At 42.5% G+C, this 15319-nt stretch overlaps 3 protein-coding genes across 3 annotated transcripts; 1 reads left to right on the top strand and 2 right to left on the bottom strand.

Annotated features, from left to right (window-relative positions):
* Positions 1-1137: 1137 nt before the first annotated feature.
* On the top strand, positions 1138-2995 carry LOC141840606 (cytochrome P450 86A2-like). Its single transcript, XM_074728645.1, has one exon. It carries the CDS (start codon positions 1179-1181, stop codon positions 2790-2792), a length of 1614 nt encoding a protein of 537 aa, XP_074584746.1. The 5' UTR covers positions 1138-1178; the 3' UTR covers positions 2793-2995.
* A 2603-nt stretch (positions 2996-5598) lies between these two features.
* Positions 5599-7018, bottom strand: LOC141841775 (aquaporin PIP1-2-like). The gene is made up of 4 exons (XM_074729970.1): positions 6636-7018; positions 6276-6571; positions 6050-6190; positions 5599-5962 (listed from the first exon to the last, which is right to left on the bottom strand). The coding sequence occupies exons 1-4, from the start codon at positions 6958-6960 to the stop codon at positions 5867-5869; spliced, it is 858 nt and encodes a 285-aa protein (XP_074586071.1). The 5' UTR covers positions 6961-7018; the 3' UTR covers positions 5599-5866.
* Positions 7019-8395: 1377 nt separating this feature from the next.
* Positions 8396-15126, bottom strand: LOC141841059 (U-box domain-containing protein 33-like). Its single transcript, XM_074729184.1, has 9 exons — positions 14671-15126; positions 12844-12965; positions 12580-12701; positions 11902-12006; positions 11066-11546; positions 10592-10732; positions 9901-10425; positions 9037-9801; positions 8396-8855 (listed from the first exon to the last, which is right to left on the bottom strand). The coding sequence occupies exons 1-9, from the start codon at positions 14921-14923 to the stop codon at positions 8658-8660; spliced, it is 2712 nt and encodes a 903-aa protein (XP_074585285.1). The 5' UTR covers positions 14924-15126; the 3' UTR covers positions 8396-8657.
* Positions 15127-15319: the final 193 nt, after the last annotated feature.

Below are 15319 nucleotides of genomic sequence, written 5' to 3'. Positions count from 1 at the left end.
ACCACAATATGCGGACTTTAATCCGTGATATTTCATTGAGAAAATATTTATGATGCACCTAATTTCAAGTACAACTGCATACCGAAACGCCAAATGAAATAAATAAATAAATATGATTTAAAGTAGAATCAACGGATGTGTGATCCAAAGAACTATGGCTCATGTTCCCTCTATATAACAATCTCTATGAAACCAAATTTTCATAGAATTTGCATATGACCAACCATATCTAAAAAAGTGTAATAGGGTCGAAGATCAAAGAAATGCATGATTAATCAATTGAGCCTTAGATGAATTCATTGAAAGACAATGCAAGCTTAAGTTAACAATCTCTATGATTAACGTATGCTTCTCGATGGTAACCCAGTATAACATTCAGGTTGTTAAGACTAATTCGATCCTCCAAAGATTAATCAAGCAACAAAATCAAAGTGTCAAATGTGGACTAGAGTAGGCAATTCCACTTACCAGAGGCGTCGTGATCTGCATAATTTGGCTCAACCAACCTAGAAACTGTCCTCGGCCACAATAAACAAGTCCTATTTCTTCTTGTTTGGCATAAAAACTCCAGCCAACGCTACAAAGAGCTGTTGGCCAGTTTTATCTCCCATAATGGTCTGATCTCATTACATAACTTTGATCCTTATGTGACTCCCTCTTCTCTTCTCTTCTCTTCCCTTCCATTCCCTTCCTTCTTACAGGAACGGTAGTCCATTTAATTGCCGGCAATAAACTTTCGGCACCAAACCAATCCTATGTGATGTACGTTCTCCCCCACCACCCCCATTCAATGCCACCAATAATGAAAACCCTTCTTTTCACTACGCAATATAGTTAGGTGATCTCACTGCGATTAGAGACCTGCAAATTAAACTTGAAGCCTGTGTTGAAAACTTGGATCTCAATATATCGTGCTATGGTACTGGCCAGGCCCCAACGCTATGTGACGGCATTTAATGGAGCTCAAACTGTAAAAGGAGGCCAGCTGAAGAAAACATGCATCTGCTGCTTGAGGAAGGTGGCAGCTGGTAAGAAGCAAGAACGCTGTCTGTCCTATTAAATGCCCTTCTGCAAATCCACCTCCTTGCTATAAATTTTCCACTCCTACGGTTCCTCTCCCTCGTCCTATCTTTATCTTTCTGTTTTTCAATCTTCTTCCCTGTTTTGATCTGTGAGCAATGGATGTGGCGACGGTGGTCTTGGTGATCGCCTGCGTGGGGGCGTACGTGGCCTGGTTCTCGCGGCTAGCATCGGGGCTCCGGGGGCCACGGGTGTGGCCGGTGATGGGCAGCCTGCCAGGGCTCATCCAGCACTCGGAGCGCATGCATGAGTGGATCGCCGACAACCTCCGTGGCACCGGCGGTACGTACCAGACCTGCATTTGCGCTGTGCCGGGACTGGCGCGGCGGCAGGGGCTGGTGACGGTGACCTGCGACCCGCGCAACCTGGAGCACGTCCTCAAGACTCGGTTTGACAACTACCCGAAGGGCCCGACGTGGCACGCCGTCTTCGTCGACCTCCTCGGCGACGGCATTTTTAACTCTGACGGCGACACGTGGTTGTTGCAGCGGAAGACGGCGGCCCTCGAGTTCACCACGCGGACGCTCCGCGCAGCCATGTCGCGGTGGGTCGGCAGCTCCATCCACCTCCGCCTGCTCCCCATTTTGGAAGAGTCCGCCGCCGCCGGGAACGCCGGTGCCGTCGACCTCCAGGACCTGCTGCTACGGCTCACCTTTGACAACATCTGCGGGCTGGCCTTCGGCAGGGACTCCGAGACGCTCATGCCGGGCCTCCCGGAGAACGCCTTCGCCGCGGCCTTCGATCGAGCAACCGAGGCCACCCTGCACCGGTTCATCTTCCCCGAGCTGGTGTGGCGGTTCAAGAAGTGGCTGCAGGTGGGGATGGAGGCGACGCTGACCAGCAGCGTGGCGCACGTCGATCGCTACCTGTCCGCCATCATCAAGTCGAGGAAGCTGGAGCTGAGCGACGGCCGGCGAGACTACGACGACCTCCTCTCGCGGTTCATGAAGAAGGGAGCGTATACCGACGCGTTCCTCCAGCATGTGGTGCTAAACTTCATCCTCGCCGGCCGCGACACCTCTTCCGTCGCCCTCAGCTGGTTCTTCTGGCTCGTCTCCATCCACCCGGCCGTGGAGCGCCGCATCCTGCATGAGCTGGCCGCCGTCCTCGCGGACTCCCGTGGCCACGAACCCGCCACGTGGCTCGCGACGCCGCTAGCATTCGAGGAGGTCGACCGGCTCGTTTACCTCAAGGCGGCGCTCTCCGAGACGCTCCGGTTGTACCCCTCGGTGCCGGAGGACTCCAAATACGTGATGGCCGACGACGTACTCCCTGACGGGACGTTCGTGCCGGCGGGCTCCTCCGTCACCTATTCCATCTACTCAGCTGGGCGGATGAAGTCGGTGTGGGGGAGCGACTGCCTCGAGTTCCGTCCAGAGAGGTGGCTCTCACCGGACGGCAAGCGGTTCGAGCCGCACGACTCCTTCAAGTTCGTAGCCTTCAACGCCGGGCCACGCGTCTGCCTCGGGAAGGACCTAGCCTACCTGCAGATGAAGTCCATTGCGGCCGCGGTGCTGCTGAGGCACCGCCTCACCGTCGCGCCTGGCCACCGCATCGAGCAGAAGATGTCGCTGACGTTGTTCATGAAAGATGGGCTGAGGATGAACGTGCACAACCGTGACCTCAGCTCCATCGCCGCAGAGCTCAGCCCGTCTCAGCCGGACGTGGTAGCGCAGGCGCACGTGACCGAGGCGGTGGTTGCCACTGGCTGAGCTACTTCCATGAAAAGCATTCGTGGCGAGGCCAAATGTATAGATAGACAGCAAGTCAACAGGTTGGGCGTCAGTTTGATTAAGAGGTCAAAGATTATTGGCTTAATTATAATGAATTCTTAGGAGGGAATTCGTATTGCTGATTAAGTTATGGTGCTAATAAAAAGATGAAGGTGTTTTTTTTTACCAAGGATCATAAATAGATGATCGCATACACATGGATAGAGAAATAGTGACTGTGATTTCATATGTTCAGAGTCAAATGATGAATCAGTTATCAGAACTTTTTACATCCAGTGAACCGAGCAATCCGAGATGATCTGTATTTGTTGAAATATTTGTTAATTAGATGAACAGTAGATGGCTGAAAATATCAGTATGGCATAACAAGGATGAAATGCATGATGAAATTGTTCAAAGATATGTATGGTTTCATGTAATGATTTTTGATGCGGCACTACTTTGAGATCTTAATTCAAAGCTTCCACATTAGTGAATTATAGATGACAGTAGGAGTATAAGCTTTTAATTCTTGCTGGAAAGATACATTTAATGCTTCTAACAATCACGAAAAGAGAAGGTAGGCAACAAAACAGGTTATGACAACCATATATAATGTGGTGTTGTTCTAACTTGACGGTTAAGATGGTTTAAAAAATGGTTCAAGAGCAATTGGTTTTTCTGAAAATAGATAGGAAAGAAATTTTACCATGTTTTACTTGCCAAGGCAAAAACTGAAATGTGCGGAAAATTTTGGATGTGTAAGGATTTTACTTAGAATAGCCTTTTGTAATGTAGGATAAAACTATCGTACGGTCCAATGCAGTTCAATAGTTTTCTGGGATCCCATACTTTACATAGCAACAACTAGAGCAAAATCTATGTGCTTTGGTGTTGTTTGCTTGACCATCAAATAGTTCTTTTTATTTCTGAAGTCTGCTGATTTCACGATTGTGTTAGAGTTCAGACACCCGATCAACTGAAAGAGACTTGCAGTCATTTATCAACAGAAAATGAGACGGAGGAAGACAAGAAAACATTAGGACCTCGAAACAGTTCGAGTCCGAGTAGCAGTGACAAAGGCACTAAGGGAGAGGCACTAACATTTAAGACATTTAAATGAACAAGAATCAGTCCTCTAATAGACCTTCGTTTCAGTATTTTTCTTAAGAATGCAGTCCTCTATTCATAAATTTGACCCGACTTCAAAAAGCAGTCTAGGTTATCTGTTGTTTTTCACAGGTAGTGGTCACTGACAAGTGTAGATCAGCAGATAGAACTACAGCATCATTGGCAAGCAATTGAGTAATATCCACATGCTCTGCAAAATAACCACCAGTGGTTTTTGAAAACTATCCGATCATATATATTTCTTATGTCTCTTGCCAATGTGCTATGAAGAATCACACATTCAGAGTGTATCATCATCTGTGCGAACCAAGCCATTACAGGTATTAATAATGATGAACATTCAGCCATGAACACAACGGGATGCGCTACATTAACCAAAAAGAGGATGGAACTCTTAAGCGATTCAAAAGCGACAACTTGCCCCTAGTTCGAACCAACACTGATCGGAACTTTTTAGACTTGGGCACTGAGTGGTGTCCACATTGGTCGAGGTAATTTCACTCCGGCTGAACTGGCTTTGATTGGGTTTATACTGCCCATTCCACTCACTCCTTTAGTATCTTAGTCATGTTGAAATCTGAATTTGGTGATATAGATATACCCTTTATCTAAGTGAGATTTTTCCTCATCACCCTCCACCACTATGAATTCTAGTCAGATTTAAGAGTATTTACAGAAGGATACAGACACAGAATAGAACTTTGAACATCTACCTTGCATGTGATATAATGTTCATCATTATCAGTCGCACAAACACCATAGAACATGCAATTTTTTCAAAGAAAAGAGACAAATTTAAGAAGATGCCCAACAACAAGGGTTCGAATTTGGGAGAGAATCAACCTAGAGATCGCTATGAATCCTTGGGGCAAATTTACCATGTTCAAATACTCCAACTAAGCACCACTTCCCCTCAACCAGTAGAAAATCCCCCTTCCCCATTTCAACTAAAAAGCTTGATCGATATCTTATGTAGTGTTTCGTCGAGTTTACCATTGTAGATGTTATCAAGTTTTTAATATCAATAAGAACACGGAATAGGAGGAGAGAGGACCTGATCCGGAGAATGAAACGCCATCCCGTTGATCTGAGGCGGCGGCAATGAGACAGAGAGAAGACACGAGTTTCGAATCGGTTCCAGCACCTCCCTCCTTTCGCCGGCGATCAGCACCATTCAATACCCGATCGGCGAACGAAATCGTCACCGCCTACCAGACCTATGGGCTCGCCGTTCATTAAGTCGGCGACGATCGTCCTCCCGTTAAAAGAAGGTTGTATACGCTAAACCGACATCAGTTTGAAAATTTTAAGGGGCATTTGACAATTTAAAATATTATGAAGTATTTTAAGAACATACAATTATTTTTAATAAACTCAAATAAATCTTAATACAAATAGCACATCAACTATTTTTAATTATATAAAAATTTAGCATAATCCATATGATTATATATTATTATATTTATAAATTATTTATTAGATAATAATAAACTACTAAATAACTAATTCAAGGATTATAAGTTTTGCCTTTATTAAATATTTTCTTACCCAACCGAATTATTACCTCGACCCTCACACACTCAATTATTGCCCTTCCACTACTCCCAATGCGCCACTATTATATTGCTTATCGGCCTGTCACGCACCATTTCGTTGTCCAAGCATTAAAAAGCAGTTGAAAAAAACCTTAATTATAATTCTGAATTTCTGATCGATGTGATGGAAAGCCTGAGCTCTAAAGACACTGCACCAGAAGACTGTGAACATTACTGAGATTTACACACCTGATAAGTTTAAACTAAATCCGAAGTACATAAAATGCATGAACAGTCACTGGTGGATTCAAGCGTACAAAGGGATGAAAATAAAGCAGCACCACAAATAACTAATTTTAACAAGCAACTCCAACTCCATCGTAATAACAACAATACTGGTGATGATGCTCAAGATCTGCTCTTAAACGGGATAGCTCTGATAACAATTTGGTGGTAGATCGCGGCAAGGCCCGCTCCGACGAAGGGGCCAACCCAGAAGATCCACTGTGTTTGAAACCAGAAAATTTAAGAAGATCTGAAACTATTTTGAATAAAATTGGAGAGCTAGTATTGATGGATAAGCAAGCTTACTTGGTCATCCCAGGCATGGTCTCTGTTGTAGATGATGGCAGCACCAAGGCTGCGAGCAGGGTTGATGCCTGTGCCAGTGATGGGGATGGTGGCCAAATGCACCAGGAACACAGCAAAGCCAATTGGCAATGGCGCAAGGATCTGTTGCCATCGTAAAGAAACACATAATTATTACCAAAATTCTCTATCTGGAGCTCAAACAGTTGGGACATGAGAGTGGACTTACAGGAACATGGGAGTCCCTGGCGCTCCTCTTGGCGTCGGTGGCGGAGAAGACGGTGTAGACGAGGATGAAGGTGCCGATGATCTCGGCCCCCAAGCCGCTGCCTTTGGTGTAGCCGTGACTGACGACGTTGGCCCCGCCTCCGTTGCTCTCGTACACTCCTTTCTGGAACCCCTTCACCACGCCGGCACCGCAGATGGCACCCAAGCACTGCATGATCATGTAAAACAGCGCCCTCGTCAAGGACAGCTTCCTCGCCAGGAACAGCCCAAACGTCACCGCAGGGTTGATATGCCCACCTGAAACCAAGACGATCAAGGAAACAGAAAGAAGAAAGGCGATTGGAGTTATTTGATCGAGTACCGGAGATTCCGGCCGTGCAGTAGACTAAGGCGAAGATCATGCCACCGAAGGCCCAGGCGATGCCCTGGATGCCGACGGTGGCGCACCGGTTGCCGTTCTGGACAACGCCCATGACGGTGAGGATGGTGATGTACAGGAAGAGAAAGGTGGCCACGAACTCGGCGATGCCAGCCCTGTAGAAGGACCACGACTTGATCTCGCCGGGCTCGAACAGAGGCGCCGGCGGTGGCTCCTTGTAGTCCTTGTCCTGCGCCGCCGTGCCAATCGGCTGCCTCTCCGAGAACTTGTTTGCTCCGAGATTCACATCCTCCTCCTTCCCCTCCATCTTCTCTCTCTCTCTGTCTCTCTCTCTCTCTCACACCCAACTCTCCTTTTGAGTTTTCCCTTCAGGAAAGCATGTGAAGGGAATTTAAGAGGCCTGCTCTGGTTCTTTTATAGAGATGCCATCAAACTTTTACAGCATGGTCTAACCTGTCCACATGCTCAAGACTGGATTTTGAAAGTTTTTACCAGCAGTTTGGCGGATCACCCTCGAGAACTAGCTTGATAAACTGTGAATTATAGTGAGAAAGATCGATCATAACTGTAAATGATGAACAGGTGCGCAGGGACCAAGGCGGGGGCAGGTGTGCAGGACACTCTTGTCGCCACAACCTTTTCCCTTTATTAGATTCCATTCAATCTTTTAATCACCACATCTTATCTTTTGATTTGTCATAATTATCATTTTATTAGGAGGAATTAATTAGGATTAAGCGAGAAATGATTGGTGGGAGAAATGAGAGGCCCAGGAGCAACGGACGGTGAGAGATACGACTTACGAGAAGCGACACTGTGTCACATCCGTCAATGGTGGGGAGGTAGAGGAAAGATTGCTCACTGCCCTCCCTCTAACGGCTAGTTCCTTCTACATCGTTCCTTGGAATTATGTGCAATTGCGTAGGCTTCCAACTTTCCAATATCTGGTGGAATTCACGTGGGTTATTTAACAATTGAGATTTCAGATAATGTGCTGCTATTAATACGCGTAGTTACTTTCAAATACACTCAGCAATAGAATGTCATGTCATTCATTTATTTATTTCTTTTACTAAATAAAATAATAAAAAAATGTAGTCATTATCTCTCGGCTATTGGGATGAGAGTGATGATGATAAGGTGGGGGGGCCCGCATGAGCCTGGCACCATGTGGAAGCACAACGACCCCGCTGGCCCACCGTCACTGCTGGCCACATGATGCCGCGGGCCCCGCCCTGACAGCGAGACCTTCGGGATATGTAGATCATCGCGGCGGGTCGCGTAGATTGGGCTCGCGACGGCGACCCCGCCGCGCCTGCTCTGGCCGACCAAACACGTGGCGCTGGATCCAATTAATTAATTGAATCCGATGGTTAAATAAATGATTAGGCCAATCATTAAAGCTGTTGACAGAATGAAACAATCATTAAGAGGATAAGAATTAGGAAACCACAAACACATCGTGCATCGTGATTTGTTTTTTTTTTTGTGTGTGTTTTTTTTTTTTTTTAATTTGACAGCGTAGGCAAGTTGTTTCCTTACGTTGCGTCCTTAATGTTAATATATTTTGATCGTCCTCCAATATAAAAGTAGAGTTGAATAGCCATGACCATCTTTGCAAAAAGATGATATTTCATCTAAACGCGGGTGAGCGCCGTCGTGCCTAAGTGTTACTTTTGGAGATTAGTGTGTTTTTGGAAGGTTGGTTTGAATTGCCAAACAGAAAATATTTATGTGGCTAATTAGTGCATACTTGTGATATCAAATAAATAATCAAATGAGTATTACAATTCTATATAATCATCATATGTGCAGGCTGAAAAGAATGCCATAAATCACAGAAATGTTATCAATTCCACAAGATGAACCTTTAAGCAACTCAGTTAGAGACTGCATTTTTCACTTATGCTTTCCGTTTTCCTAAGAAACTAAGGAATTTACATCATGTGGATCCTGAAGACCTCTGAGGGATGATAGAATTCTGGTGCTGCGGCTGAGACAGGGTCACAGAAATTGCTCTGGTTGCTGCTGAAGCCATTCTTGGATGGCTGAACGCAGTGCGTGATTCGGGATGAGCTCGCAGTTTGGAAGTTTTAAGTTTGTCATGGGTGATGTGTCGTGGCCGCTGTCAATCCAGCCTTGCATAGCTTCAGCTTCGTAAGTGTATCCATCTGCTGCTAGGCGTGGATCTCTCATGATGTCCTGAAATTGTTTGTTGTGAATACAACATAGTCAAGCAATTTTCAAAAACGATAGAGGTCCACATTACCACATCACGTAATAGTATGTTTCAGAAAAACTTAAACACTTTTTTGTTCACTTGAAGTTCAGTTTTGCTCACTGATTATTTACTTAACCAAGAGTAAGAGGAATGAATACTGACCTGGAAGATAGGACAGATAAAGTAATGAGGTATGCGGTTGTTGTTGCTGAATGATCTCACTGACAGTGTTGTTGCAGATAATGAAGCAGACTTCATCAAGAGTTCAATAGTTTTCCAAATCTGCTCAGCTAGATCTGGTCGGCTCTTCCGACTGAGAGAACAGCATCTGAGGCCCAGTTGTGCCAACTGGTTTGCTTGCACAAATGGCCAGTTTCCTGCAGATTTATCAATGATCGCATGCAGTTTTTCTTTGTTCACATACTCCTCTACAACTCTGGCAATGCCTACAGGAGGTTTTCCGGTCAAGAGCCGCAGGATTATAATTCCGAAAGAGTAGACATCAGATTGTGATGTAAGCTCCCCAGTGGTAACATATTCAGGGTCCATGTATGCAAAGGTTCCTCTGGGATTAGTCGTATTGTAGGAGAGAGTGGCACAGGAACTAGATTGGTCGAGAAGGCGGGAGATGCCAAAATCACCTATCTTACTCACATAGTTGGCATCAAGAAGAATGTTATCAGGCTTAAGGTCACCGTGGACTATAGGATAGGGATTGTTTGAATGAAGGAAGATCAAGGCACAGCATATCTCTGCAATGATCCGTGTTCGGACCTGCCATGAGAGGGGTTCAAAATTATCTGCACAGGCAAGACGATCTTCAAGACTTCCATTAGGAAGGAACTCGTACACGAGAGCTAAAGTTTCTGAGCAAGCACCTATAAGGGTAACAAGGTTTGGGTGCCTCACCCTACTAAGTATGGATACCTGATAGACCAGATGTTAAATCTGTAAGAACAAAAGAAATGTCTAACCACAAAAAAGGAAAATATAATAGAACTAAAAATTGGATAATCTGGTTCTTACCTCCTGATGAAACTCTGATCTGCCTTGCATACTGTGTGGATGCAACAATTTTATAGCAACAGCTGTGTTTCGCAGGAAGCCTTTGTAGACACTTCCAAATCCTCCTTCCCCAATCTTCAATGAGTCACTAAATTCTTGAGTCGCTTTTTTAAGTTCTGAGGAGGAGAATTCCAAGCTGAAAGATTTGGAAATGTTGGTTGTCTGATCTTCCTTTTGAAGTAGCTCTTCCACTTCTCTAACCGCCTTGTCATGTTCCTGCTGTAGTACATCATAATCTAACTGAAGAGAGCTGAGAAGTTCATGTGCCTCTGACAGCTTCTTTTCATAATCCCTAGCAGCATTTTCAGCTTCAGAAATCTGGAGTTCCAACCTCATTTTCTGCTCGACTGCCATTTTAAGTTGTTCAGATATATCAGAATACTGCTTTTTTAGTTTTTCAAATTGTAACTTTTCCGCTGCAAGTGTTTCCTCAGTTTCTTTCCTGAGTCTCGCCTCCTTGGCATACTTATGCTCTGATGCTTTGGCCTAAATGAAAATTTTGTCAATACACTGAATTGAGAAGATAAGTTTAGATAGACAGTTCTTTTGCTTTGCACAGGCACCAGAAACCTTCGTTTAAGTTTAACCACTATCATACAATATATCATAACACTTGATTTCATTAGCATGAACATGGATAAAGAAAAGAAACCTTTTGGAGAGCCAAAAGTGAATCCATTTCTGCTTTTTGGCGCTTGCAATACTCTTCATATGCCTCACTTTTTAGCTTCTCTGCTTCCTTCAGAGCTTCTTGAAACTTATTATAGATGTCTCCATCTAACCCTTGATCTTCCTGCAAGATAGCATGTAGCATTGTCAAAGAAGCCTTCTTTTGTTCAAAATTATGCCAATACATTGTTAACAACTTAATGTTAAATGACAATAATAATTATAATTTTAAACTATTTACAAAAATATTATTTTACTACAATCATATAGATTTAATATCACTCTAAGTGATGAAAGGCTTCCTGAGAAAAAAAGGGACTTGCCAAGACTATGCTTTGACAACTACTCCCAAAGAAAACCTTAGAAACAGTTTTAACTCATGCCAAATTACAAGAGATGTTTATTTATTATTTGTTGAGCATTCCTTAACATAAGCAAAATTTGTCATGTGACCTACCAAATCATGATTTGGAGGTGAAAAGGTATTTTCCTTCTCAGGCTCATTGAATGAAGGCAAGATTAGTGATCCGGCTTCACTCTCTTGGTAATTTGCCACTGATGTCAAACAAGAGTTAATGATGTCTTCAAAATTAACAGATGGACTAGAACTGTGAGAACTCCTTGAAATTCCTTCCCATGGATCGTTGGAAGAAGCTCCAACACTTCTATTATGAGGAATCCTAACAGGCAATGTGGGTGGCAATGCCGCTACATTTCTGTCGCCATAAGAGCTAAAAGATGTTTGTCTGGAAAAATCTTCTGCAGTGCTTACATACGAATTAAAGGACTGATTTTGCCTTAAGAATACATTTGGTGCCCTTGACTGCTCACTTAGGCTGACCATGGAGGTTTGTCTTGAGGATAAACTTGACGTTTGGCTGACCATGGAACTTTGACTAGGCATAGGTGCCATCCAAGATGCATGCAGAGTAGATTCCCTGTCAAACAAAGTGCAAATTTATATATTTTTATAAGATACATATTATGGCTTAAGAAGGTCCTTTAACGAAGAGCTAAAGCAAAACGGACAAATAGAAGTTGGAGAAGCAGAATGTGTTTCTGTCTAAATTTTAGTGTTACTATGAACTCATGATAGAAAGTATTCAGAGGTCAACCAATTAATAATGACTTTAATAGGAAAGATAAACATGACCATTTTACAATATTAGTATCTCATCCCAGAAAATGATGGGAGAATTAATAAAGACGATGACTACAACAACAAACATTTCTAGATAAATTAAAAAGTTGACATAGTGTGGTTTCCTTTCTCATTGTTAAGCAAACACAAACCTGGTGTAGATCAGGTGTCCCTTGCAAATGAAGTATATTTTGCACAATGGATTGGCTTGTTCTTTTACATGGATTGCTGTCTTGGACTTAACGTCTTTCATTTTCCTGTGAAGTAAATGAATCAGTCAAGGAATTAACCTCTTTCACTTTCATAAAGTAAAAATACTGAGTCAGTTTGGAGAATCTGACAAGAAAAGAATACACTTACTTGCCTTGTGCAGAGAGAGAGAGAAGCCATCGATTATGTGTGCTTTTAGAATTACGAATACATCAACAAGAAAAATGATTTAGTAGAATTACGAATGAAGAAGGTCACAAGACTAATAATTTTGAATTGATCTGTGATTGAAGCCATCAACTATGTGTGCTTTTAGATACCCCTTGTTTTGTTTTTGAATTCATGAAACTGTAAGGGTAACAACTGATAACTGGAATCCAAATTATATTTTGAGTGATAATGGAAGAAATTGATTATTGTCTGTGAAACCTTAGTGGATTAGTAAAAGCAGCTCACTATGGCTTCTGCTTCAAGTGGTGTATGGCGCAATTGTGATTTACTAATTTTGCACTGCAAGTATCACTAATCTAGGAAATATAGCATATGCTTGGAAAAGCTTTATCATTTTTATAAACATCCAAAATACTAAAATGGTAAAGACTATGACTATCAGTTCTTACCTAGAATAATGCTTATCGGCTGCTGCTCCCATGACAAGTTTGGTGATACGATATCTTTCAATGAGCTCGACCAGCCCATTTGCAATATCATCCATCTCAATCACTGCCTTTTCCACTTTTACCTGAGAAAATTATATACCAGATTACAAGCATATCCAAATTAACAAAAAAAAATGTCAATAGGGGGATTTTGTTCCTCTGTCGATGTGCATGTGATGATATTATCAAAGAGGAACCACCATAACAATGCAAAACATGAAGTACCTTCATTTGTGAGCATAAAGTGATGTATTCATTCAAACTCTTGTTCATTTTATCTCTTTCCAACATCCTGTAAGCATTGACTTGCTGTGGTGTTAGAGAGCTTGTAGGAAACTTGCCTCCCACTGAAACCAATTACAAGAAATCAAATTGCTCATGATGAAGTTTCATATATAGGAGAACCAGTATAACAATAGTAACTTTTATTGCAAGGCCAAAGCAATTCTTATGATAAAATGCAACAAAGAAAAACCTTTTTTTGAGCCGTGAAGTTATTAAAAATGACAGCCCATCCAATAATTATAGTTACTATAAATGCAGAAGGCAAATCTCTACATGTTAAACCTCTTGGTTTTCTTCAATAAAGCTGGTCTTGTAGCCTTGAAGAGTTTCATCTGTATGTTGTACTGAATAAGGAAGTTCTTATTGTCTTATGTATAAAAACATCGCATTAAGTATCATTATTACCTGAGAATGAATAATTCAATCTAACACTCAATTAAAAATGCAAGCATAACTTCCACATCTATGACAACAGAAGAAAAACAAGATCCACATCCAACTTGTGCTTTGAAAAAGGTGTCTTTATAGTCTAATAAATAATTCAATTTTGATTAAATACTTACTCTTACGATCAAAACTGTAAAAGATACTGAAATCCTGTATCTATTGAGTCTAAGTCAGAACTTGGTTGGGGAAGTTGGCTAGAGAAGATCAAGTTTGGAAGAGTTCATTGAGTTGAATAGGGCATTAGGCTTAATTTGGCTGAATTGTTGAGGGCTTGATCGAATCAGATTGAGTTCTGTCAAAGTGTAAGCAACTTATTCGAAGTGGATGGATGTGGGATTACTGGAGTATAAGTGGAGCTAGGCTGCAGAATACAGAGTGATTTGTTGATCAAAGCTGAGGCAGAGAGAAGTGGGGATTTCTGATTCGAGGTGGTATGTAATTATTGTTTAGAGTTCTGAGACTCACTGTAGTAAATCTGACTCTGATGCTTCACTTTTGACCTCCTTTTATAGACCTCAAAGTGAGTGTTTACCCAATAATTGCTCGCCACATTCGCAAGGGTGAGTCTTTGTGCCCAATAATTACCCACCACATGATTGAGGGTGACATGTGGTGCCAACTAGTCTCCATAACATTCTCTTTATGTTAGCCTGGTTGACTGCACACATCTCAACTTTGTTGGCCGATCCTCTACCACTTGGATCGGTCACCATTCACAGTGTTAGCTCCCTTCAAGAACATGTGACATCAATCTAATGAACCTTAAGATACGTGAATTATCTTTACTCTCATCATTTACCATAGCAAGAGAAGTCTAATTGGATGAACCAAAACCATGGTCAATGTCTAGGACTTTAAGGTTCATAAATCCAAATTATTGTAATTACTACCTAAGCAAGACATCAATTCAAGAACTGCGGAAAAGAGTCATTGTAAAGGTATACTTGCTTTACTTTACTGGATGCTAAATCAGATTAAGATTGGACACTTTTATTGCTCGCTATGAGGATTAACTTCATTGAAAAGGAAAACAATTTTTTTAATAGCAAAAATCTACCAGTTTCTACTAATAAATCATGGTTCGAAAGAAAAAAAATACACCAGACCATCTAATATTGCTTATCAGATGATGCGAAAGTCTAAAGCTATTAGTACTCTTTTGGCAACAATGACTCAACATTCCAATCAGCAAGCGAGCTCCTCGGACCCAAATCCAAGAAAAAGAATTGCCCAAAAGATAGAACCATGCAAACTCAAAAGGTAACCCTAAAAAAATGACGCTTCCCCTTAATTGTTGAGAAAGAGAAGTTCAATTCGTACACATGGGAATCAGCTTCGCCGGTACAAGAACGTGGGCAAGAACAATGGTCTGGTCCCTGGTGGTGTTCTGAATCGCCCAGAACAAAGTGGCCTTCCCGGCCTTCAATTCCGCCGCCACCGCGACGTAGAGCTTCTCCTCCACCACCGCCGGAGGCGGCGGTGCCGCCTCCTCCTCAATCTCCGTCAAGCCACTGCTCACCGTCGAGCTGGCGCTCCCGAAGCTGCCTATACCCTTCCCTCTACTGCTCGCCATGACCACTCCGCTAGTCACAATAAAAGCTACCGCCTTTTTGCATCTTTTGGGATTATGAATCAACGAATCAACCAAAAAAGGACGCTTTTCCCAGGGTGCAGCAGTAGAACGGGAGAAGCTATCTCGAGTCTCAACGACAATGGCTGGGAATGGGTGAAGATTGTTCGAGCGGGCTTCCTTTCGATATAGATGATGTGCGAAAGCTTCGCCGACCCAGGTCAAGTCAACTGGACGTTGACAAACGAAAGGCAAAGGAAGCACTAATTTAATTTCCCCACATGTTAATACAATGTTTAATTATCAACAGTTGCTCTCATATTAATTATGTAGAGCAACAAAAAGTATAAATATAAAAATAATTAAATTATTATCAACATTTTAAAAAAATTATATTTA

Source organism: Curcuma longa, chromosome 11 (assembly GCF_044706935.1).
Source record: "Curcuma longa cultivar G26 ecotype Majalengka, Jawa Barat chromosome 11, ITB_CL_G26_1.1, whole genome shotgun sequence".
Taxonomy (NCBI): domain Eukaryota; kingdom Viridiplantae; phylum Streptophyta; class Magnoliopsida; order Zingiberales; family Zingiberaceae; genus Curcuma; species Curcuma longa.
Note: the sequence above shows the minus strand (reverse complement) of the source record. Positions and strands in the feature narration are given on the sequence as shown.